Here is a 23,885-nt window from a genome sequence, read left to right as displayed (position 1 = left end):
ACATAGATTGATACGAATCAGGCACATGGTGATGGAACATAAATAGTTTTTGAAGTCTTTAACAATGTTCTAACTGCCTAAACTTAACAAGATTAAGTGTATTATCTCCGGCCTTTGATACCTCTTTTGACGAATTAAAGCTACTTCAGTCGCTGATGTCACTGAACAGAGAGAATGAAGCAAAGATAAATTCAATCCGACGTTCAATCGTCGTTCAACTTCGAATTTCAAAATACGAATCTGGGGGCACAGGATTGTCCTCACTAAGATGAGCCGCGCGCTACAAATATTCGAACCTTCTTAACATGGTCTTAGATTATATCATATAAACATATTTGTCGTCTTATATTTAACATATTCTATTTTGCTTTGTCCAGGAGAACGGGCGCGCGGCGCCGGACCTGACGGCGTCGCCTGGCCGCGCGCCGCCCGGTCCGCCGCAGCCGCCGCGCGCCAACCACGCACCACCCTGCGTGCTGCAGCCAGACTTCCGAAAGGTAAATATAGTGAAGTTGATCAATCAATCCATTACCTACTTTATTGATCACCAAGGCCTAGGTTAACCGACAGTATAAACGTCAGTTTCTTTAACTTTCTACTATCAATTTTTACGTTCAATTTTCGGAGTAGGTGAATGTTGTTTTAAAGATTGTCGATCAAAATAGGCCTTTATCAAATACTTGTACAGTCACTCAATCGATTATACAACCGAATATTCTGCTGATCATTCGATAGATTGTAGGTACAATCCATTAATCGAGCGAATGCTCTGTGGTGGTGGTTTGAGTGCAATACATAGGTCCATTCCACTCAAGCCACCAATGTATAGATTAGGTCTTTGATCACCGCGTCGATGATGGGTCAATTGGTTGATTTAAATCTAAAGTGTTCCTTAACACCTTGTAACAATAACTTCAGTACTTTATGTTTTGAAAGCAGTCTATAACTGTCACGCTAATCAATGTGGTATCTCATCTCTATACACACACAAAGTAAATAAGTGATACACACATACGAACATACAACTTCATAATGTTTGTGTAACGCCATTATTATGGCTGTTATTACCGTAACAAATTATCCCTATCAATATTATGTAACAGGTACTTATCTATTACACGCATTACATTTTATCAGTAGATAGACCAATAAGTGGAATTTATTGGCGTCGATCACTATGGATAGAGTGTGATGATCATAATAATGAGGTGGAGCACGTGATCAAGTTTAAATTCTATAAGCATTAAGTAAGTCCCATTACCTAATAGTAAGAATGTGATTGAAGATGGGTAACCAATGACTTACTACGCCACAGCGATGTTTTTCTGTTCTTCAGTTGAAATGGCTAGCCAGATGGAAAAGCCTTGTATTTTTTTAAATTAGGTTTTATAAATTGAAGTTTTCAATAAACTATTTTTCCATTACACAGGTATCAGGAGTGAGCAATGAAATATTCAGGCAGATTGAAATGGTTGAGAATGACCACGATTCGACAACTGCCGCGGCGCTCGAGGTCAGTCACTAATTATTTAATTTATTCTCTTAAGTTTCTGAATATTCAACGTAGTTAGCATATCTTTGAGAAAATGTGGACATTTTGATGTTGTACTTAATTAGAGTGAGAGGCCACTTATTTCTGTCCAGTGAATACTTGGCATTCGAAAATTGTAATATTTACTGGATAAGAAAGAGGGTCTTGTGTTGCTATAAGTAAGGAAAATAAGGCTGAAGTATTTAACTTCGATAAAGATACTTGATCAATTGAAAGTCATAAAAAAATATCTATGCTAATCTATTCATGCACATTGTAACAATAGTAAATCCAAAAAGATGACACCATATTTCAGTGCAACTACCAATTGCATCAACTTACAAGTATATTGGAAGCCTACTCCATTCTCTTTGGGGAAATTATATGTAATAGAATACAACACCCTACATTTGTAAAGTACATGTAGGCACTTTTATATCAGTAAGGCTTCTCCCATTACGTCAGCGTTGCGCTGAGCAGACGTCAATGTTCTAACAAATGAGTACCAAGCCGTCAATGATATCAGCACACAATGAATAGGTTTGCTCAACACCTACAGATTGTAAGCAAATATTTGACGTCATAAACACGTGGTACAAAAGAATACAGAAATTGAGGAAGCTTACATTTTCGCACGATAAAATTATAGAGTGAAAATATGTTTATTGAATGCCGCATACCTAAAAAAAGTCTTATCGAATTTTATGAAGAAAAATACGCGTAGTCTTGTCATTTGTTTAGGTATTTTCGATAAGCCATTTTTCTCGCTTGAAATGAACTGTTCGTGTAAAATATATGGTTATTGTATTTTTCAGGCGGTGGAGCGACGCGGCGAGATGATCGTACGGATCCTTGAAATCAGACAAGTGGGCCGTAACAATATTGAAGCCGCCAAGAAATTCTTCTCATTACAGGTAACAAAAATATCCCACCTACTCATACTACAGATACAAAATATTGTAGGTTATATCTGAACTACGCTTTATCAGCTGAAGGCTTTGGCAGTGAGCTGTAAACATATAAATTGCAATCTAACTTAAGACAAAACACATTTATATCCTGGGTCGGCACTAGTTCCCCCGGGATACGAGTAAAACCACTGACAGCTAGTTTATAAATTAGGAGCTTTTCAACACTTCTCTAATACTAAGGTCGAAGTGATGTACCTACCTATATTATGAGGTATTGTGGCTGTATTCACTGAATGTCGACACTGTTCCATTGTGCAATTCCACAATGTCGATATATTTCCACGTGGAGCACGTGTAAGTTCTCTAAAGGTCAATAAGGGTACAACCTACAGTAGAGGCAATGATATAACTAGTGGCATGATTAATGAAGCTACTCTATATAATAAAGACGAACACAATAAAAAGCATAACAACGTATAACAAACATAAAACTAACGTTTCTATAGAAACTGAGATGAATACGTCAACTGCATTAAGGAAACAAACTTGGTATTAGTTCTCGTTTCATGCAACAATCTTAGCCGCAACAATGCCTTTAACTCAAGCAAATGTAGGTTCGCTGAAACTCTTGGCGTCTTTTATTAGCAAAACCAACAACAATAAATTGAAAACAAATCGTTAACCGCAATGAATACTGATCACTGCACCAACAACTATGAACATAAAGTAAAACCCACCACAGTGTCGTAATTGGAAAATATAAAAAAGACTCCACACAGAACTCACAAATAGGTACTCCAATCATTTCCCTATTCTTTATAGAGAGAATGGATCATAAATATTTAAAGTAGGAGAGAACAGTGATTGGAGACGGCGTTAAGGCTTCATTTTTTGAAAAAACGCCAGTCTTCCCAGGTAATTTTCCCGCTCCATTGACCCGAATAGTCTGCTCGTAACCTAGTACGGGACCCACTGTGAAAGAACGCTACTCTAGTGAACCCTTTTGTTCGAGTCGGGCTGGCCTAGATCGCTGGGAATGTGAACGCAATTTAGACCAGCATTGTTGGGATGTGCAGTACGGCTCATACCATAGCTATGTAATATTGTTCACTATGGATTCTGTGGTTTATTCCATTTGCGGTTTCCTTAAATTGCTGCGGTTGTGCTTTGTGCGATACAATACTATTGTCGTAAGGCGTCAGATTGATTCGGAATTTGAAGCACCTACGTGACTATCGATAGGTATTGTTGTTGTACAAGATAACTGTGTCTCATTTCTTTTAACTGTTCATTTTTCTAAAGGTTTACTACTATCACCAATAGCGCTTTCTGTGTTCATTTCCTACAACCCAGATTATTCCAAATCGTCTTTTAATACTCTTTTGTTCCCAGGACTCCCGTCACATAGTCCAACTAGTGGAAATAGTGAAGCGACCCGGCCAGACCCTGGGACTGTATATCAGGGAAGGTGACGGAGGAGCACGGACGGATGGAGTGTTCATATCCCGGATAGCATTGGAGTCTGCCGTATACAACAGTGGCTGCCTCAAAGTGGGGGATGAGATCCTGGCAGTCAACCTGGTGGATGTTAGGAGGATGTCGCTGGATGACGTGGTTATCATCATGTCGATACCCAGGCGACTGTTGTTGTGTACGAGGCAGAGGAAAGGTTGGTTGATGGAATGTACCAAGAATGATATTATGTCAATTTTTAGTAGACTGTTAGGCAATTTTTTTATGGTTATGATAAATATACGAAATGAAATGATCTTTCACTATTGCTTACTACTTCTTTATTACTTACACAAAATTCTTTCAATTTTCATCAGGCAGACTTAAACTCAAATTAACGGACATTGATGTCATTGAGATGTTTTTACTATGTATGTACATATGTGTACGAATGTATGTAGTATGTATGTATGTTATCGAGAGTTAAAAATTGACATTTAACTCCCCAGGTAAATCAGGGCCCGGATCACCATCGATGCCGCGGTCGGAGCACAAGCCGCCACCAGTCGTGGTGCTCAAGAGAGACTGCCGAGATGATGACGAGAGGGACAGGGATCGAGTCGACGGACTTTATTCACAGTGAGTGTTACAAAATCATTTTTTTCAAAATAAATTGCAAAACATAAGATCTGTAGAGTGTTTGATTACGGGTTTTGAGTTGATAAATGTAATTTATCTTCTCTAGTGATTCCTAATTGTAATTAGTAGATAGATCAATCCTGTGTATTACTTTTTTCAATATAATAATGTTTGAAGTGTTCAATGACTCCAGTTTAATAATGGATATCAGATCAAAAAACCGTGAATCCTTGTGGCGACAATGTTTTGACATGATGACCAAATAAACGTATGTTCAAATCCAAAAAAGTCAAAAGACGACTTGTCTCTCATTATAATGGAATTTAAAATTTGTTATATTTACCTCAGGCATGGCACTCTTCGATCGGCGGGTCCTGGTGGAGGAGTAAGACCGGTCGGTGATGGAAGGGAAGAGAGAAGTCGGCTGCAGCTCGGCGCTCTGTCTCCGGATTCCACGGCCCTGGATTTATATTACAATCCACGACCGCCGTCTGATCATTCTACGTGGAGGTACATTACGACTTTTATGAATGATTAGCCTTATATACGTAGGGTCCATTTTTTTTAACTAGCCCATATTGTCCCACTGCTGGACAAAAGGATGCATTCACAAAGACTTCAAAGTCAAAATAATGTCTACCTTAATCACTTATTTTTTATTTTATTATTTTAATAAGGTTGTACATTAAAGGTCGATAAAATTCATTCCTGTATTCTTTGGTCCTTAGAATAGTTTAGTATCCATATTTTGCTGATTTTAGGGCGGACAAAAGAATGAAAAAAAAAATTACTGATGATGCAGATATGTTCGGTTAATGATTCTGGACCACCAGTTTTTTTGTGCACTGCTTAAAATTCATTCCTGTATATCTCTGTATCACGACAGTCGTCACCCTCAGAATGTGTTTTTTATCATTCTTTGTACTTTTTGTTTAGTTACCGTCCGCCTCCACCGGTGATCACAGAACAGCCAAAATCTCAAGCGACGCATTTTGTACCGTACGAGCGATCCTATCCAAATACACTGGACAGTTTAGCGGAGAAAGTTCACTCTTTCTATCCCGCTGACAGCGGAAGGTATGATAGGTACTAAAGGTTTCTTTACAATATCTTAACTTTTACATACTCTTTGGTCGTCATCTAAAATATTTAATTCTTATTTCAGTACTCGTTTCGGAGGGCGAGTGCCACGGTCAGGGTCAGAGCAGCAATTACCCCGAGCTGAAACGCATTCTGATTTCGGTAGACATTCCTTGCTCAGATCTAGTTTGAAAGCATCGGCTGCAACTGGAGGTAAGGAGGTTTCACCCCTTACAGTTCTATTACAGAATATTATATAGGAACATTTTTTGATTAACCCTTTTATTTACAGCGTCAAGCTTAAGATACAACCAGCGATATGGTGGTGTTGGTATGCCCGGATCTGGCCTAACAGGGACTGGACTCACAGACTCTGGTCTAACTGGAACTAGTTTAGGCCCCGGGCTTCCATCTGGATTATCGACTACTGGACTCAGTGGCCTCACCGGTTCAAGCCTTGTTGGGTCAGGCTTGACGAGCTCTGGCCTAGGATCAGGTTTAGGAGGAACTGGCCTAGGATCAACTCTTACAGGAGCATATGGAACTACTGGGCTCGGTCTACCGTCATATAGCAGTAAATTTGGAACAGCTAGAAGAAACCGTAGTCTGGACTATTCGTCAGACACCGAGGCTACGGCTCCTACTAGAACTCCATATTATTCAGGGCTTAGTGGGTATCGGAGTAGCACTTTGGGCAGAGATATTGGATCGAAGTTTAATTCTTTACCGAGGGATGTGAGAGGGACTGGACAGAGGTAAGTGCGTGTCCTATTTATCTTATAATATTGCCAAACAATTGATTGAATAATTACGATGTTTTAAATAGGCTGGGACTGAGTAGACGAGCGGGAAGTGTTCTTCAAGATGAGCCGGAACCTTTGTCTTCACGTTTGGATCTTCGTTCTTCCAGAGGTAAGCAAGTTAACAACAAGAAATAATTTTACAATATTACGAAACAACCATACATATAAATTATCATTTGATTACCAGGTCGTTTACCGTCCTCTCCTTCAGTATTCACTTCGGACGAGTACAGGGCGTGGCTGTCACGCGCGCCCTCTACCAGCGCTCTCTACGAGACGCTGCGTCCGCGACTTCCTACGCACTATTCTGCTGAAAATATTCACGATGCGCTCAAAAACGTAAGCAATTTTGAGTATTGATTTGTACTGTTTTTAATTGATGCTTTAAGTTTAAATAATGGTTATTTACAGATGGAAAGTGGCAGCCGGTTTGGATCATCGCTAGGTTTGGCAGGGCGTCGGGTGGAGAGACCGCGACACTTGCCCGCTCGTTCAGTATCATCGCAACAATTGGGAGCTACACAACAACTGGGGGCAGGAGCTGGTGGTTCACCTTCAGCCCGGCGAGTTCGACAACTGCTTGAGTTGGGATCTCGTTTCAACTGTCCTAACCCAAGCCCTGTTCCAACGCCTGGCTCACGACATCAAAGACATCTTGATATCAATCCTAACGGTAAGAATACGGCCAGTTTATAATTTGACTAGTTTTATAGATCTATTATGTTGAATCATGTTTACTAATGTTGTTTACTTTTGTTTCAGAGTTCTTAAAGTATAAAGTGGAAAAACCAGCTACGGGTGGTCTGTCGGCGTCGATGACCGGCCTATCACGATTGTCGGGCGGAGTATCGGGGATGCTATGGGTACATCTATTGGCTGGACGTGGTCTACGACCGTCTCCGTCGGGAGCATCACCGGGTTCACCACCATCGGGTCCACTTGCACCCCCGCAGCCACCAGTCGCTCCAAGAGACTTGTATTGTGTACTAGAATGTGATCGTGTGCATAAGGCTCGCACTGTGGTGAGCATCACGCATATTGTACCATAACCGGGTCTGAATAAGTGAATTTGTCTTTTGTTCACGCGCTCTTTATATTGTGAAATTGTAGGTCCGTACGGGAGAGCTGCAATTCGACTGGGATGAGTCATTCGAACTGGATCTGGTAGACAACAGACAGTTGGATGTATTAGTCTACTCATGGGACCCACAGCATAGGCACAAGCTTTGTTACCGTGGATCTGTCACATTGCCAGATCTGCTGTCACGTTCACCTGCTCATCAACTCGCTATTAAGGTAGATATTTGGTCTTCATTTGTCTATTAGCATTATGTTCGGTATGTTAAAAATATAAAATATATATTTCAATTCTCAGATGGAACCCCGCGGAACTCTATACGTACGATTTCGGCACACGGAACCGCATGATCTGTTCCGAAGACGACCCGCACCACCTCGTGGCACAGCATTGTTCGGAGCCGAACTGGACACAGTTGTGGCAAGGGAGCCTCGCCCACCGCACGCTCCCCCTGTGCCGTTAATCGTACGAAGATGTGTCGAAGAAATTGAAAGACGTGGACTGGATATCATAGGTACTTTACACACAAGAACAGTTTTTTATAACTCTTCCCGAAATTCCTCAAACAACTCTTAACCTGATTTTACTTTCCTTTCTCAGGTCTTTATCGCCTATGTGGGTCAGCAAGTAAAAAGCGCATACTTCGAGAAGCATTCGAGCGAAACGCACGTGGAGTTGAACTGGCGCCTGATTCCGTACCAGATATCAACGTCATAACTGGTCTTCTGAAGGACTATTTAAGAGAACTGCCACAGCCATTATTCAGTCGCTGCATGTATCAGATGACTCTTGATGCATTGGGTTAGTACATGTGATATCTGGTGATAAATTTTATTCAAAGAGATTCCTTAACCCACAATTCTTTTAATTTGTATAACTTTTGTTTCAGGAATATGTCTACCAGATGACAGAGAAGGCAATGCTCGATTGATGGCCTCAGTAGTTGAGCTACTCCCTCGAGCATCAAGAGCTACTCTTGTCTTCTTACTTGACCATTTAGCCCTTGTCGTGGCTGCCCAAGATCGCAACAAGATGTCACCACAGCACCTGGCAGTGGCTCTCGCACCACCCCTTATGTTGCACTCACAGCCACCGACAGAAATGGACTATCAGAGATCCATAAATGTACTGCAATGTCTTCTGCAAATCTGGCCAGCTCCAAAACGTTCAGGTAATGTCATCTCTAGTGTCAAAGTTTACACTACATTGAAATATTGAGAGGTAAGAAACAACATTCGCAATTGTTTTATTTATTTATAGTTGGTACTATATTCTCCTTCTAGTATTTCTTCTTGCAACGCCCCTAAGACGACCCACTGACCATTCAATGTTGTTTCTTACATAATGATGCTAACTAGTAGCACAAAGCACGCACATAGACCCACTAGCATACTCCAAGAATTCCCAAAACAACACAACTAGACAACACCCACTCCGCACGAAGCTACTTTCACCTATTGCTATTCTCATATCCTTTTCGAACATTTCGGGCCTTTGAACGATGATGAAGGGTTGAAATCTTTACTAACTTAAATAAGTTACTGCTCATAGAGATTTGAATGACAAAAAAAAATGAAATTATTAAAGGCATTTATTAAGTCTAACTACAGTTAAGACTAAACGCTGGGATATTTTTCACAAAGATCAATTTAAGCGCTGATACCCCATTTACGGCAGCCATGATCCAGCCATATAAGACCATGATCCAATGCGCATTAGGACATCCTTAGATCTCCCCTTCCTTCTTCTGCATGCTCTTTCTAGTCAATCTATACTATACTTATACACTAGACAAGAACACTGAATGTCTAAAACCTAAGCGGTCCCTTAACGCATGTATGTTTGTAGACAGTTCGGCGCGGCGAGTCAGTAACCGGGCCGCGTGGAAACAGAGTCAGTGCGTCGCCAGCGGCCTCACTCACACTCCCCCAAGGTACTATCTACCTTCTCACTTTAGCACAAACCTAAAGACAAATGCTATAAAAAATACAATTTAGCATTTCGATAAACAGACATTTCTTTCTTAATAAATCCACTTTTTCCGTTTTCATCACCACAATTTTGTCGTCTTCTTTTCAACATTTTTATCTTCTTGAGTCATGATCCGTTATACACTTACGTTGTTTCGGATAGGTATTGTTGAAGGTGTTTTGTTGGCAGGCCGAGTTCCGCCCTCAGTCAGTCCATATCGGCCTCAAGCGGCAGCATCAGCAGCATCTCCGCCGCCAGCTCTCTCGGGTCGGCCCGCGCCCGACCGCTCGCCGCCCGCACATGTAAGTATATGGCGAAAAAGACTTAAAGAAGTTATCTCGAGTACTGTGACTAAAATCTTATTGAATTTGTTTACAGGTTCTCTCATCAGTCAGGGCCGGCCAATATCGTCCGCAGTCGCCGCTCAGAGGCCCTCTGCCCGCTCCACCTCGGTCCCGTCAGGTGACAGTATCCTCTCCCGGTTCACCCAGCAGTAGCTCCGGGAGCCACAGCCCAGCGGACACAATTAAACATGGAGGATCTGTTTCCTCCATCCTGAGGCAACCGGAGCGAGCCGCATCCCCGCGGTCCTCGCCACGGTCCTCACCACGCGCGTCACCCAGAGCCTCCCCGCGAGACTCCCCGCGGACTAGCACGCCGCGGGAGAACAGGGAGCACGCGTCTCGCGAGTCGTCGCGGGAGCACACGCCACGGGAGCACTCTCGCGAGCACACGCCTCGCGACTCGTCGCGCGAGCACACGCCGCGGGACGGGCCGCGCGAGCCGGGGTCGCGCGAGTCGCCGCGCTCGGTGATCCCGGGCACGTCGGCGGGGCTGGCGGTGACGCTGAACTCGCCGGGGCGCGGCGGCCTGAGCCCGCGCTACAGCTCCACCAACCCGTTCCTGCAGCAGTACGACGCGGAGGAGGAGGCCGAGGCGTGGCGCGCCGCCGACATATTCTCCTCGCACGCATAGTGCTCGTAGCGAATTGAGATTTTCTAGTCAATTTTTTTAATCGAATCGAAAGAGTGCTACGATTCCGCTGTATATTATGTTGTTTATTCGACGAGCGTGGTGCGCGTTCGTGTAATGTTTGTTATATATAGAGCGAGTTACGATGTATATTACTGTGAGAATGTATACATGCTGAGGCGCGAGGTGACACGCCTCGCCGGCCGCCGGCGTCCTGCCCCGTAGCCACTATAGTGTTTATCGTATTGTATTGTACATTGTATATAATAAACGTATATGTAGGTACGCTCCAATTTTGTACCGTTCGGGTGGGACCGCGGCGGGCGGCCCGCGGCGCTACACACATCATCCCACATATCAGAGACTTGTGTACGGAATCGAAACGATTGTACCCCAATGTCCAAGTAATTGGTAAACAGAATCAATGAACAAATCAGCTTCCACAAATGAGACTAACGGTGAAAATTTAAAACTGTCAATGTAGCAATATTAGTGTATCGACGACGCACACAAGTCAGTAGCTCGAGTAGGGAGAGTGTATCATAGATCAGACGTGCGGACTGTCTTGAGACTGAGACCATATCAGAGTAGCTCGTAGACTCGAAGGCATTCCGTCGTAGAACGAGCGATTACGTGGCATATTGGAAACGTCTAGCAAACGCAATGCTGTTGTGAATGTTAAACTACTATTCGAATAATCCCGTTCTTTATTAAAGTAATAAATATAAAACATATATTAATTAAATATAGTGTTAGTAAAGCATTTTTACGAGTCGCTAATTCTATGAAGGACTGGAATTAATCCATTTGGATCGGTCGCATTCTCAAGATCAGAGGCGCTGTGTTCGAAGTTTGGGTGATGAGGGCGGTCAAATGAATCTATTATAAAAATAATAATTTGAAAAATGAACGTTTGCATTCGAAATTCGAAAACATAGCCTCAGTTCTTTTATCTAGCGTCTGCTAGACATATAAGAGTGGGAGAAATCGACCAATGACAGCACTGATCCTACTTTCACTGCCATGATTGGTCCATTTATAATAGAAAGCATAATAATTATATTATACACTTGTTTATATGTCTGTCGGAGGCTACACGGTTACTTATTACTTTTGAGCGACACTTCAAGACGAAATTTTGTTATTAAATATTAACTGTTTATAAATAGCATTGCACAAATAACACGACTGATATGGGACACAAAATGTTTTTGATACTTTTTACTTTTTGTACCTGTTCCTCGTTTGTAATAATGGATAATATGGCTTCGTTGGAGAACCTCGCCTTTGCTGTACCTCTATAAATTTAAATAAATCAGTGTTGGTGCGCGAATTCCCTTTATTCTCATTCATTATGTTCACGTTTCGCAGGGCCTCTGACGCATTTGATCGTAAACTTTGCTATAAAGGAATTCGTGTACGAATAATACTAACATTATCTTGTATGAAGGCTGAAAATCGATGACAATATGTAGCGATAACTTGAACCGATCGTGATGATTGTATTAATCGAGCGGTCGCCTTCATGAAGATCATGCACTTCGGTTCCTATCGCCGGACACTCAATGTTTTAGATGTTATTTATATACGTGTGAAATTATTTCTATTGCAAAATATATAATTATTAGAGAATAGAGGGGTTTTAAACACTCAATTTAGATAAATGGGGATGATCACAGTGATCATATTGATCAACTACGTGTTTAGAGTAGTACAATCATAAGTTCTTTGTTCGGTGGAAGAACCTTATATAAATATTTTGATGATATTTGAGTCTTTTCTGATGTCCTTTTGGTCTGAAGGACGAAAATCTAGTTGTGACTGTTATCACGATAGCTGTCCGGCGATGGGAACCAAGACGATCCATTCACTGCGCCTCACTCGATCTAGTAAAATTATGAGCTTAACAAAATTCGTTTTAAAATATTCACATGTAATCATAAGACATTATAATCGACAGTAGGTCTATCGCCTATTATTATGTAATACTTTAGAGTTTGATACAATTGATCATGACTTGTATTGTTCACATTTAATCATGACTAAGGCGTAGTGTTTGGATGTATATAGCTGTACGGGTGTTTACATGGCCGATGTTTTGTCATACCAGTTACTGGCTGTCACTTTTACATTGCACATGAAGGAAAATAAGTTAAAAGAAGAATTTAAGAAAAGGAAAACAAAACCAGTCAACCTGACAGTTAATGTTTGAATCAATTTGAAAATAGAAGCCAAAGTGACAGTAGGTACTACAATAAAACGTTAGTGATGTGAGCACGCTCTAAATGTTGTGAGTGGCTTGAAGTGTCGCTCGACAGTCCGTAGCCAGCCGCGATGGCGGTAGTGTGTAGTGACTACGGCGCACAGCTTCAGTTGGCTTCAATGGGGCAATAATTCTGAGAGATTACACTTAGGTTTCGACATGTTACGCCTAGGTCACAGATACAACTAGGTCCCGAAACTAACACCTAGGTACCAATGCATACATTGTAATACAGTTATTACATGTTTTTGTAATTTTAGCACTTGTTAGAATCCATCTATATATAAATTAATTTATTGAAAATAAAACTTATTATACACGATTAGAGTTACATATTCATTGACTTGGTATCTGCCCGCCCATGTATCTTGTATATTCTAACAATTAAAAGTTTAACTAGATATATTCCAAATTAAATGAATATAACGATTTAATTGATAGATGCGATATATTTTAAATGTAGATAAACAATTTCTTAACAGATTCAATATTTGTTTGTTGATATATACACGGTGATAGAGTTTTTATATGCAAACTGATTATTGAATTTATAAGCAAAGTATAAACTTCTTTTACGAGACTTATTTAAAGAAGTGACTATAATTTGGCCTACGTACAAACTCTATACGACTACCTATAACTTTAACATTTAGAATATCGTGATTTTTCTATATCTATTCTATAGATCTTGTCTATTGTTAGATTTTACGATGTTACAGTGTAAAGAGATGGCCAAGTGTTACTCTCTCAAAGTTGGTGCCGCTGTTCGTTTGTGTTGCGGGGCTGTGGTCCCCCTGATACTATCAGTATTTCGACAATTTGGTAAAGAGTAGCGTTACATACGTGAACTTAATATTAAAGAGTAAACGCTGCCCGTATCTGTACCGGGCGGCTGGAACACACACGAAAATAAATAATACGACGTTAAAATCGTTTTATTTTTGGACCCCGATATATCAACATCAAGGAATTACATACGTATTTATCATCTGTGTAGCCTTTGTCCAACTGGTTGGAAAGGCTTGCATTCTAACCAGATAAAGCTAATAGTCATCCTATATGTAACGATTGTCCGTCAAACTGCCTGTCTGAAAATAACAACATACCCTATATGTAATGTTTTCTTGCTCGTTCTGAAATTTAGTAACATACTGAGAGGAGAGTACTTACAAACGTTGTTACATGAAAGCTACCTACGCCGATTTATGGCAGATGAACTGTAACCCCATCTAGTGTTTTGAGCCATTTTTCATTTCGAGTTCATCGTATGAGTATATTTTGTACCTCCAAACGTAACCTAGACAAGCAAATATACTTATTTAGTTCTAAAACAAAAGACGAACCTAAATTACATTATGTGCTTCAATTCTTTTGCGCATATGAGTAATTCATACTTAGACACTGAATTGTTTTTTTTTATAACTGCGATGGAATTTAGTGAACATAGAGAATCATGCAGACCAGCTTCTAAGATACGAAGACATGCAACATAACACAAATCATATGGTAATTTTTGTAAATAGCAGGTAAGTATCATGAACTGAGGAACAAAGATTAAATACGAAATATTAGTATATATTTTTAAAACTTGTAGCCGAAAGAAGTACTTATGTATGTAAAGTCGTCAATTGAACTAATCTCGTCCAAAGCTCTCATACAAGTTAGTGTTAGAGTACCATCAATAGATGGCGTTTTTTGGGAAAATTATTTGGACTTGGCTATAAACGTTTTAGTGCCTAATATCATTGTATTGCCTACATTAATGCAATGCTCTTAATTAATTCTGCAAGGGCTTACATACATTTTTTTATTGGTACGCGCACCCCGACTTCTCTTACATACCTAGAAAAAGTCTGTAATTTTGATGCTGATACATAAGTCATCTCTTTTCATCAGATTAACCGTAGCTTATATGAATATCAAGGTGAGAAAAACATTTTAAACCTTAAAAACTTTGTTAAATTAAATAAAGTTCTGACGACTTTACTATGATTTTCTTTTAATAAATAAAATATAGCACTTAATTAGCAGCGTTTTACCTGAAATAAAACGCATATTAAATACTTACCTTATTTGAAGCTTACTAGTTTGAGATAGGCACCTACGTGTTTTCCGCTTTTATCTCTGTCCTTTTCTACCCCATATCTTGCATCTCTCTCGCACACCGACCAGTTTCACTCCCCACCAGGCAGGAGGCGACGAGTGTTCTCGGCGGCCACAGTTCGTCATTGAGTCGAAAACACCAGGCAGAAATTAAAATGTAAGCTTCAAATAAGGTAAGTATTTAATATGCGTTTTATTTCAGGTAAAACGCTGCTATTAAATTCTTGACCGTTATTTGAAGCTTACTAGTTTGAGACGTGTTTGTTATCGCCTGGTGGAAGTGGACGCCAATGTGAGCAAAAGCACAATGAAATTGTGTATGTAAATAGGTACTTAGGTACACGAGTAATCACATGTAAGTATGTGTATTGCGTCCTGGAATACTAATGTAATCAAAGTTAACTGGTACTGGTACTCAGCTACATCCTGTTAGACTGGCAGCCGACCCCAACATAGTTGGGAAAGGGGCTCGAAGGATGAGTAATAAAAATTAAAAGAGAGATGCAAGAACAAAAGCAAAAATTGATTTCATTTTCTAATAGTAATTAACAAAAACATTGCGATACTTCTTAATAACAATAGTAACAAAAATATAGACATTAATCAGCTGGATTAATTAAATAATCGAGATAACTTGCTACTTCTATTTAGTGGGTAGCTTTCCCTTCTGTAAAAATGGGCAAATGTATTGCCTGATCGCCAATTACCCTTTGCTAATATATCGTCCAAAGGTATATTGTCAACACAGATTTTGACGCTACCGCCGAGTGGAAGCTTCCTGGGGTTGTAGTTATTCCTGCCTCTTTTAACAATGTCTTAATCCACCCGCATCATCGTTCGGGTGCCTGCCTTTGGTTGGCCTCTAACGGATATAAATAAATTTAAGGAATTAGCCGATGTCCGTCTATCTTCTAACAAGGCTTTAGTCTTTCTGACCCAATACACTGGACTTAGATTTATATTTTCCTGATTATCCATCAAACAACAACCCGACTGCCTATGACTAGAACTGTCGGTCTTAGAGCCAAAGACTGGCCATAAGATTAAATTATCTTTGTTGTTTTTGAAATGTTCTGGGTCTATTGCAAGCAAGGAAAGATCATGGACTCGCCTTTCCGAAACAAGCTAGCAAAAGAAAGAGCAGCAGTGTGCCTGGAAGTTGCAAATGGATTATTCTCGTCTACGTTTACTGCACTTAAGTAGGTTACCAATTGGTCAATATTCCAGATGGACGGCTTCCCGGGGAACAGGTTTGCTCAGCGCTATTGATTTTAAAATGTGTCCGACTAGAACGTGTAAACCTAGCTCTAGAGTGGTTTCTGCATTGCATAGTGTAGCTATAACTGACTTGTGTAATAAAATAGTATTGTATGCTAGTTTATTTACTATGTGTAAGTCCGCTAAAAATTGGGTAAGTATAGGTCCAAATAGGGATTCAAGGATTCATAGGATCCAATTTCATACTTTTCGCCCCAATTTAACCATCGACTCCAAGCTGATTGATAAGTGTTGCGTGTGGATTGAAGAAGACTTCAGTCGGAGAGACTCCTTGTCCCTCCCCCCCCCATTTCCTTGACCTTGGCAGGGGGTATCCCCGTTGCTGTGTCTATCGGTTTCTGCTCGAGGTTCATCAGTGTGTAGGGTACTGCTAATGATCGGGACTTCAAATCTGCTCGCCAAAATACCTGGTGCCACCGAAGGAACTACTATGAGATTAACTCCCGTTCCTGAATTGAGATGACTGAGGACCTACGGTATAAGGTAAGGTGGCGGTAATACCCATGCTAGCGGGTAAGTCAAAACTTGAGAAAAATGCATCGTGGAACCCCGCTTTCGGGTCCTTCAGATCTAGGGGCACGTAGTACACAACTATGTGTCCCTGGGCTCGCTTCGAGGCAAATAGGTCCACTGCTGATACAAGATGCCACTCCGGTGGAGGTTTGTGTCGGGAGAGATGGTCTGCCTGACTGTTGAATAGGGCTGGTATATGATTCACGACGTGATAGATTTGATACAGCTCAAGATAACTGAATACTCTGTACGTCAAGTTCGGTAGGCTCCTTGATCGGGTGCCACCTTGATTTCTTAGATATGACACCACAGTCCCATTTCTGCATTGAAAAATGGCTGTTGATCTCTTTAGCAACTTGCCGTGATTTTCCAGTTAATACTGCAAGCATCTCTTTCAGATCGCAGTGAAAGCCTTTTTCTCTCTCGTTCCATGAACCCATTACGGGAGTTCCGTTCAGTTGTGCCCCCATCCTACATCGGAGGCGTCCGTGGTTATAAGGTGACAGGGAAGTGGCGAATGAATATCCAAGGTTTGGTGGCAGCTGACCAGCCACCACTTTAGATCTGCTAAGGTATCTGCTGGTAGGTTCAACATTGCTATACTCCATTCACCGAGCCGTGAGCCCACAATGTAACCAAAGAATGACACTTTTTCAAAATGGTGGGTATAACCCGACCGATGACAAAAACGTCACATTTTTATGTAAAATGTTCTTAGTATCTGTGGTCTTCAATTAAGTAGGGTTCTATGTATGACAGTCAAGACTTCTAGGTTCATTTTAAATGTAAACGATTTACTACATATTTCATTAAAATTAAGAAAATAATTTACGGCATTTATTATACATATTTGATTTCAATTAAGTTTGAAAAGATTGCATAAGTTCCACAGACATCGTTCTAAAATATCATTTCTAATGTTGTCAGTATATTACTTTCGTAGTTATTTTTATAAAATATGATCATTACTTCAATCGTGACTTATAAGAACCCTTTTTATGGTTTGTTCACCGTTTGGCTCACGGTTCCATGAATAGGGTAGGTATAGATTGCTGTTCAACACTGCATTGAGGAAAGTGAGGAGAGCCCGGTAATGCAGTCTGCCGTATGGAACAACGAAAACTTGCGAAGTTTAAAAGTCCTATCAAGCTATGCAGGTCTTCTAAGTTTGTCGTGCTGTTTGTCACGTAGTGCGTTTTGTCATTATCTTGTTGATAATGCTTGCGATTTATTCACTTGCCATCCAAAACATGGTGCAAATGATCCCAAAGTAGGCAAATATATCTTGGTGAGCCACCAGAAAATCGAGATACACAATTATAAGTAACCCTTGAGTTTTCAAAGTTTGAGCCACCCAAATTGGTCACTGTGGCGAAGGTCTTGGGTGCCGTGCTTAAGCCAAATGGTAGGCACGTAATCTGAAGCAGTCTTCTTCTGTATACTAGTCGAAGAACATATCTGTGACCTTCGGCTACCGGAAGGTAGAAGTAAGCCTGGGCGAGATCCACTTGCACAGCCATTCGTCTTTCTGAAGAAACTCTAGCACCCGAAAAACATTTATTAAACTGAAGGGTTCCGTAATTATGAACTTGTTGAGAACCTTGAGATTGAGTATTGGACGGTTCTTTCCGTCGCCCTTTTGGGCACAAGAAACATATTGGAAAGAAAGCTGGCAGAATTTGCAGCTATCAATAGAACTTTTTGTTTTATCATTTGGGATATGACGACATCCATCTCTTTGGACTCTCTGGTCAAATCTGGCATTATCTATCAAAGGTGGCTTTTGGCCAATGGTATGCGATACCCAGTTATTATTTTTAACAAGAAAGGCGGAGCTCCCATTTCTTTCCATTGGTCCTGATATAATGTTAGGCAACCCGCCTGGAAAGTCATAACTTACGTGCCTTGTTGGACGCATCAAAGTCCGCCTGCGGTCCTGGACGCTTTCTGTTTCCTCTGTTGGACATGGTTCCTATTGTAATTTACTCGTGATATCCCAAGGGAGCTTTTAGAGTTTTGCGTCACACGCCATTCAGCGTGAGTGTGATTACCATTTCCCTTCGAGGGAAGGCACGTAGTACACAACTATGTGTCCCTGGGCTCGCTTCGAGGCAAATAGGTCCACTGCTGATACAAGATGCCACTCCGGTGGAGGTTTGTGTCGGGAGAGATGGTCTGCCTGACTGTTGAATAGGGCTGGTATATGATTCACGACGTGATAGATTTGATACAGCTCAAGATAACTGAATACTCTGTACGTCAAGTTCGGTAGGCTCCTTGATCGGGTGCCACCTTGATTTCTTAGATATGACACCACAGTCCCATTTCTGCATTGAAAAATGGCTGTTGATCTCTTTAGCAACTTGCCGTGATTTTCCAGTTAATACTGCAAGCATCTCTTTCAGATCGCAGTGAAAGCCTTTTTCTCTCTCGTTCCATGAACCCATTACGGGAGTTCCGTTCAGTTGTGCCCCCATCCTACATCGGAGGCGTCCGTGGTTATAAGGTGACAGGGAAGTGGCGAATGAATATCCAAGGTTTGGTGGCAGCTGACCAGCCACCACTTTAGATCTGCTAAGGTATCTGCTGGTAGGTTCAACATTGCTATACTCCATTCACCGAGCCGTGAGCCCACAATGTAACCAAAGAATGACACTTTTTCAAAATGGTGGGTATAACCCGACCGATGACAAAAACGTCACATTTTTATGTAAAATGTTCTTAGTATCTGTGGTCTTCAATTAAGTAGGGTTCTATGTATGACAGTCAAGACTTCTAGGTTCATTTTAAATGTAAACGATTTACTACATATTTCATTAAAATTAAGAAAATAATTTACGGCATTTATTATACATATTTGATTTCAATTAAGTTTGAAAAGATTGCATAAGTTCCACAGACATCGTTCTAAAATATCATTTCTAATGTTGTCAGTATATTACTTTCGTAGTTATTTTTATAAAATATGATCATTACTTCAATCGTGACTTATAAGAACCCTTTTTATGGTTTGTTCACCGTTTGGCTCACGGTTCCATGAATAGGGTAGGTATAGATTGCTGTTCAACACTGCATTGAGGAAAGTGAGGAGAGCCCGGTAATGCAGTCTGCCGTATGGAACAACGAAAACTTGCGAAGTTTAAAAGTCCTATCAAGCTATGCAGGTCTTCTAAGTTTGTCGTGCTGTTTGTCACGTAGTGCGTTTTGTCATTATCTTGTTGATAATGCTTGCGATTTATTCACTTGCCATCCAAAACATGGTGCAAATGATCCCAAAGTAGGCAAATATATCTTGGTGAGCCACCAGAAAATCGAGATACACAATTATAAGTAACCCTTGAGTTTTCAAAGTTTGAGCCACCCAAATTGGTCACTGTGGCGAAGGTCTTGGGTGCCGTGCTTAAGCCAAATGGTAGGCACGTAATCTGAAGCAGTCTTCTTCTGTATACTAGTCGAAGAACATATCTGTGACCTTCGGCTACCGGAAGGTAGAAGTAAGCCTGGGCGAGATCCACTTGCACAGCCATTCGTCTTTCTGAAGAAACTCTAGCACCCGAAAAACATTTATTAAACTGAAGGGTTCCGTAATTATGAACTTGTTGAGAACCTTGAGATTGAGTATTGGACGGTTCTTTCCGTCGCCCTTTTGGGCACAAGAAACATATTGGAAAGAAAGCTGGCAGAATTTGCAGCTATCAATAGAACTTTTTGTTTTATCATTTGGGATATGACGACATCCATCTCTTTGGACTCTCTGGTCAAATCTGGCATTATCTATCAAAGGTGGCTTTTGGCCAATGGTATGCGATACCCAGTTATTATTTTTAACAAGAAAGGCGGAGCTCCCATTTCTTTCCATTGGTCCTGATATAATGTTAGGCAACCCGCCTGGAAAGTCATAACTTACGTGCCTTGTTGGACGCATCAAAGTCCGCCTGCGGTCCTGGACGCTTTCTGTTTCCTCTGTTGGACATGGTTCCTATTGTAATTTACTCGTGATATCCCAAGGGAGCTTTTAGAGTTTTGCGTCACACGCCATTCAGCGTGAGTGTGATTACCATTTCCCTTCGAGGGAAGGTTATAATGGCGACTCTTCGAAAGTCGGTCCAAAAAGCCACCCTGCGAGGGTAGATTGCAATGATGGTACGACCCGCAACATGCATGATTGGTACCCTGCGAGGGTCCGTGATAATGAGCCGACCCCTGCGGGGGATGGCTAGTATACTTACTGGTCCCTGCTTTGTAATGATGCTAATACTCGCAACATGCAAGATTGGTACCCTGCGCGGGTCCGTGATAATGAACCGACCCCTGCGGGGGGTGGCTAGTATACTTACTGGCAGTCCTAGGCGGAGCGTACCAAGTCTTTCAAGGCCGAAAACCATCACACGCCGTGATAATGAGCCGACCCCTACGGGGGGTGGCTAACAGACTTACTGGCAGTCCGAGGGGAGCGTACCAAGTCTTTCAAGGCCGAAAACCATCACACGCCGTGATAATGAGCCGACCCCCATGGGGGGTGGCTAACAGACTTACTGGCAGTCCGAGGGGAGCGTACCAAGTCTTTCAAGGCCGAAAAGCTTTCTTGACACCACCAGCCCTCTTCAAGTGCGGTAGTGACCAGTCCGAACTAAGGAGATGCTGGTTGGACCGCACCTCACACCATTCTTTTTTGTCAAAAAGTTGAACGCCTTGCAGGATTGAACTAGGGCCACAGGTGCCTTAGGAACTTCGGGCTTGCTTTCTTTTCCATAGTCACGTGCACGGGCTGTGGTAGCTTTACTATTTACCGCATCCGTATTTGCTTTATAAGTCACTCATTCTGAAAACAAATTACTGAAAAAAAAGTACACGGAAGAAACTCGTGACAAAAAAAGGGGTAGATGTACAAAATATTAACACTTGATTTCGCAAAATCGAATATCGAACGGTAAAACCGTTAACAAATTGTATAAAATATTATAAACTCACCTGTGTTCTGCGAGAGCACTGAGTTTATTTTTCAACGAAATACTACAGCGGTTGGTTAGACCAACCTTCTCGGGCGGAAAACAAGACGCCAATGACGAACTGTGGCCGCCGAGAACACTCGTCGCCTCCTGCCTGGTGGGGAGTGAAACTGGTCGGTGTGCGAGAGAGATGCAAGATATGGGGTAGAAAAGGACAGAGATAAAAGCGGAAAACACGTAGGTGCCTATCTCAAACTAGTAAGCTTCAAATAACGGTCAAGAATTTAATAATCCATTTTACAATCCTCTTAACGAAATTTCAATAAAGCATTTTATTACAAATTCAAGTAAGTATTTGAATAACAAAATAAAACTCATTCAAAGCCACTGAAATCTATAAGATAAAACTGAAAATGCAAAACAGGGCTAATTCTTGAATACATTTTTGTATCAAAATAAAATATTCAAGTCAATAGAATATTTTATAAAAATCTAAATGCTAGGTTTTAGCCAGTGAGCATTCTTTTGAAGATGTCAAAGGATATACGAAGCCGAAAGAGCTTTGAGAAATGTCTGCGAAACATTGAAGCCATTCTTTCTCATATTTATATTTTTATTCACGCGAGAGTGACTTTGTCAGTCTGGGAGATTTTTATAAACGCAGTACTGATGTTAAGTCACTTTGTTGCGGGACTCGGAATTTCTAGGCAACAATCTAACATTTTTACTAACACACAGACTAATTCAAAGTCATTTACATGAAAACAATCCGAAGCCGTATGTATTTGAGTTATATGCCGCTAATAATAAAACAATTGAAAATCAATTATGTCTCAAATTATGTGTACCACGGGGTAAATTACATTACCAATCGAAATATGGACTACCCAAATACCAAGAGTTATGAAACAATAAAAGCATTCCTAAATTCTATGTAACCGTTCTCAATACCTATGTACTTTAAGTTAAAATCCCATTTACTAACAACCAATATGTATCAAGATAACAGACCGGTAATTCCCAGTATATCCACCCAATATAAACGGAGTAAGGATTCATACCGAAATATATCCATTTTAGAGTACCCGCACACTGCAGACTAAATAGTCGGCCGATATTCTGCATTTTTTTTTGTAAATCTTGATTCCAAACAATGTTTTCAGTCGGTCTGATACCGGCTTGATATCTGCTTGACGTAATTTGCGTACTCAATCGTTTATTTATTATATTTCACTTTGTACATAATTTTACAATATTTTACTACTACTAACATTCATCTTCATGCTGATTTATGAGCTTATACAAACTCATCATCTCCCGAGCCTTTTCCAATTTTGGGGTCAGCTTCCAGTCTAACCGGATGCAGCTGAGTAGCAGTGTTTTACAAGGAACGACTGCCTATCTGACCTCCTCAACCCAGTTACACGGGCACGGGCCACGGTGGACTGGTGACTTCAACTTATACTAAGTATCGGCCGACTAAAAGTTTGTAGTGTGTTGTTACTCTTACCGATACTGATGCTCGGTTGGGTTTCGTTCCAATATTCTAAACATCTAGCACATAGCGATACCGAATTCATTTCCGTTTCCGACCGAGCTAGCGGTACGGAATTGTCCAACGTTACGCTGAGTTAAGGCGAAGTATCTGTTTTAGTTGGTTATTTTTGTAATGTTGGTATTTGAGGGTTAGGTTTGATCGTTGCCAAAATATGTACCTACAACGATAGCAAAAAGATGCTGCTATTGTTGTATGTAGGGCAAATGAAAGTGCGAATCCAAACAGAAAATAGGGTTAATAAATAAAGAAAGGAAATAGCAGTTGGACAACGAGATTTCGATCAATTAAGGTAAGACTAAAACTGTTGGCCGCAGCCATGGATGGATGACTAAAACTTACCTGGACGAGTTGCAAACATCAATAGTTCGTTTCTATTTAGTCTTTGGGCCAATGTCGCCTGTATGTTTTTTTATAGTACGGATATTAATGGTAGTCTCACTCATTGAGTTGGTAATGTCAGATTTTATGTACTTTACACCAGAAGATCTACTACTAAACATATCATTTCAAGGCATTCCCTTAACCGCGGTGAAGTAATTTGAAAGTTTTTACTTCTTCGAACTAGACGTAGTTCAGTTGCGGAGCAACTTCTTCACTGGTTATGACTACGTTAATTAAATGTTACACAACAGTTTCGGGACAGTTGCTTATTTTAAACTTATTACAAAGTTTTCGTTGTGGTTTTTGCAAGTTATTAAGAATAAATAATTACATACATATGATTCTTTCATTATATTCGGAACCTACTTTAAATTTTCTATGATTTGGCTTTGACCACAAATAC

General features: G+C 40.8%; 1 protein-coding gene across 1 annotated transcript; it reads left to right on the top strand.

The window, feature by feature from the left end:
- The first annotated feature begins 381 nt into the window (after nucleotides 1-381).
- LOC124630510 (rho GTPase-activating protein 100F) lies at nucleotides 382-13,630 on the top strand. The gene is made up of 20 exons (XM_047164450.1): nucleotides 382-497; nucleotides 1,430-1,513; nucleotides 2,347-2,445; nucleotides 3,835-4,111; nucleotides 4,404-4,533; nucleotides 4,882-5,043; nucleotides 5,470-5,619; nucleotides 5,699-5,826; nucleotides 5,906-6,368; nucleotides 6,440-6,525; nucleotides 6,604-6,755; nucleotides 6,828-7,089; nucleotides 7,179-7,438; nucleotides 7,527-7,712; nucleotides 7,792-8,008; nucleotides 8,095-8,295; nucleotides 8,384-8,665; nucleotides 9,347-9,427; nucleotides 9,655-9,767; nucleotides 9,844-13,630. Exons 2-20 carry the CDS (start codon nucleotides 1,469-1,471, stop codon nucleotides 10,438-10,440), a joined length of 3,891 nt encoding a protein of 1,296 aa, XP_047020406.1. The 5' UTR covers nucleotides 382-497; nucleotides 1,430-1,468; the 3' UTR covers nucleotides 10,441-13,630.
- The last annotated feature ends 10,255 nt before the right edge of the window (nucleotides 13,631-23,885 follow it).

Source organism: Helicoverpa zea, chromosome 5 (genome assembly GCF_022581195.2).
Source record: "Helicoverpa zea isolate HzStark_Cry1AcR chromosome 5, ilHelZeax1.1, whole genome shotgun sequence".
NCBI lineage: Eukaryota > Metazoa > Arthropoda > Insecta > Lepidoptera > Noctuidae > Helicoverpa > Helicoverpa zea.
This window is presented reverse-complemented; position numbering and strand designations above follow the sequence as displayed.

Coding starts and splice junctions, on each gene's coding strand:
- LOC124630510 (XM_047164450.1), top strand. CDS start 1,469: ATGGTTGAGAATGACCACGATTCGACAACTGCCGCGGCGCTCGAG. Junction 5,827..5,905: donor AGCATCGGCTGCAACTGGAG/GTAAGGAGGTTT, acceptor TTTTATTTACAG/CGTCAAGCTTAAGATACAAC. Junction 6,756..6,827: donor TTCACGATGCGCTCAAAAAC/GTAAGCAATTTT, acceptor GGTTATTTACAG/ATGGAAAGTGGCAGCCGGTT.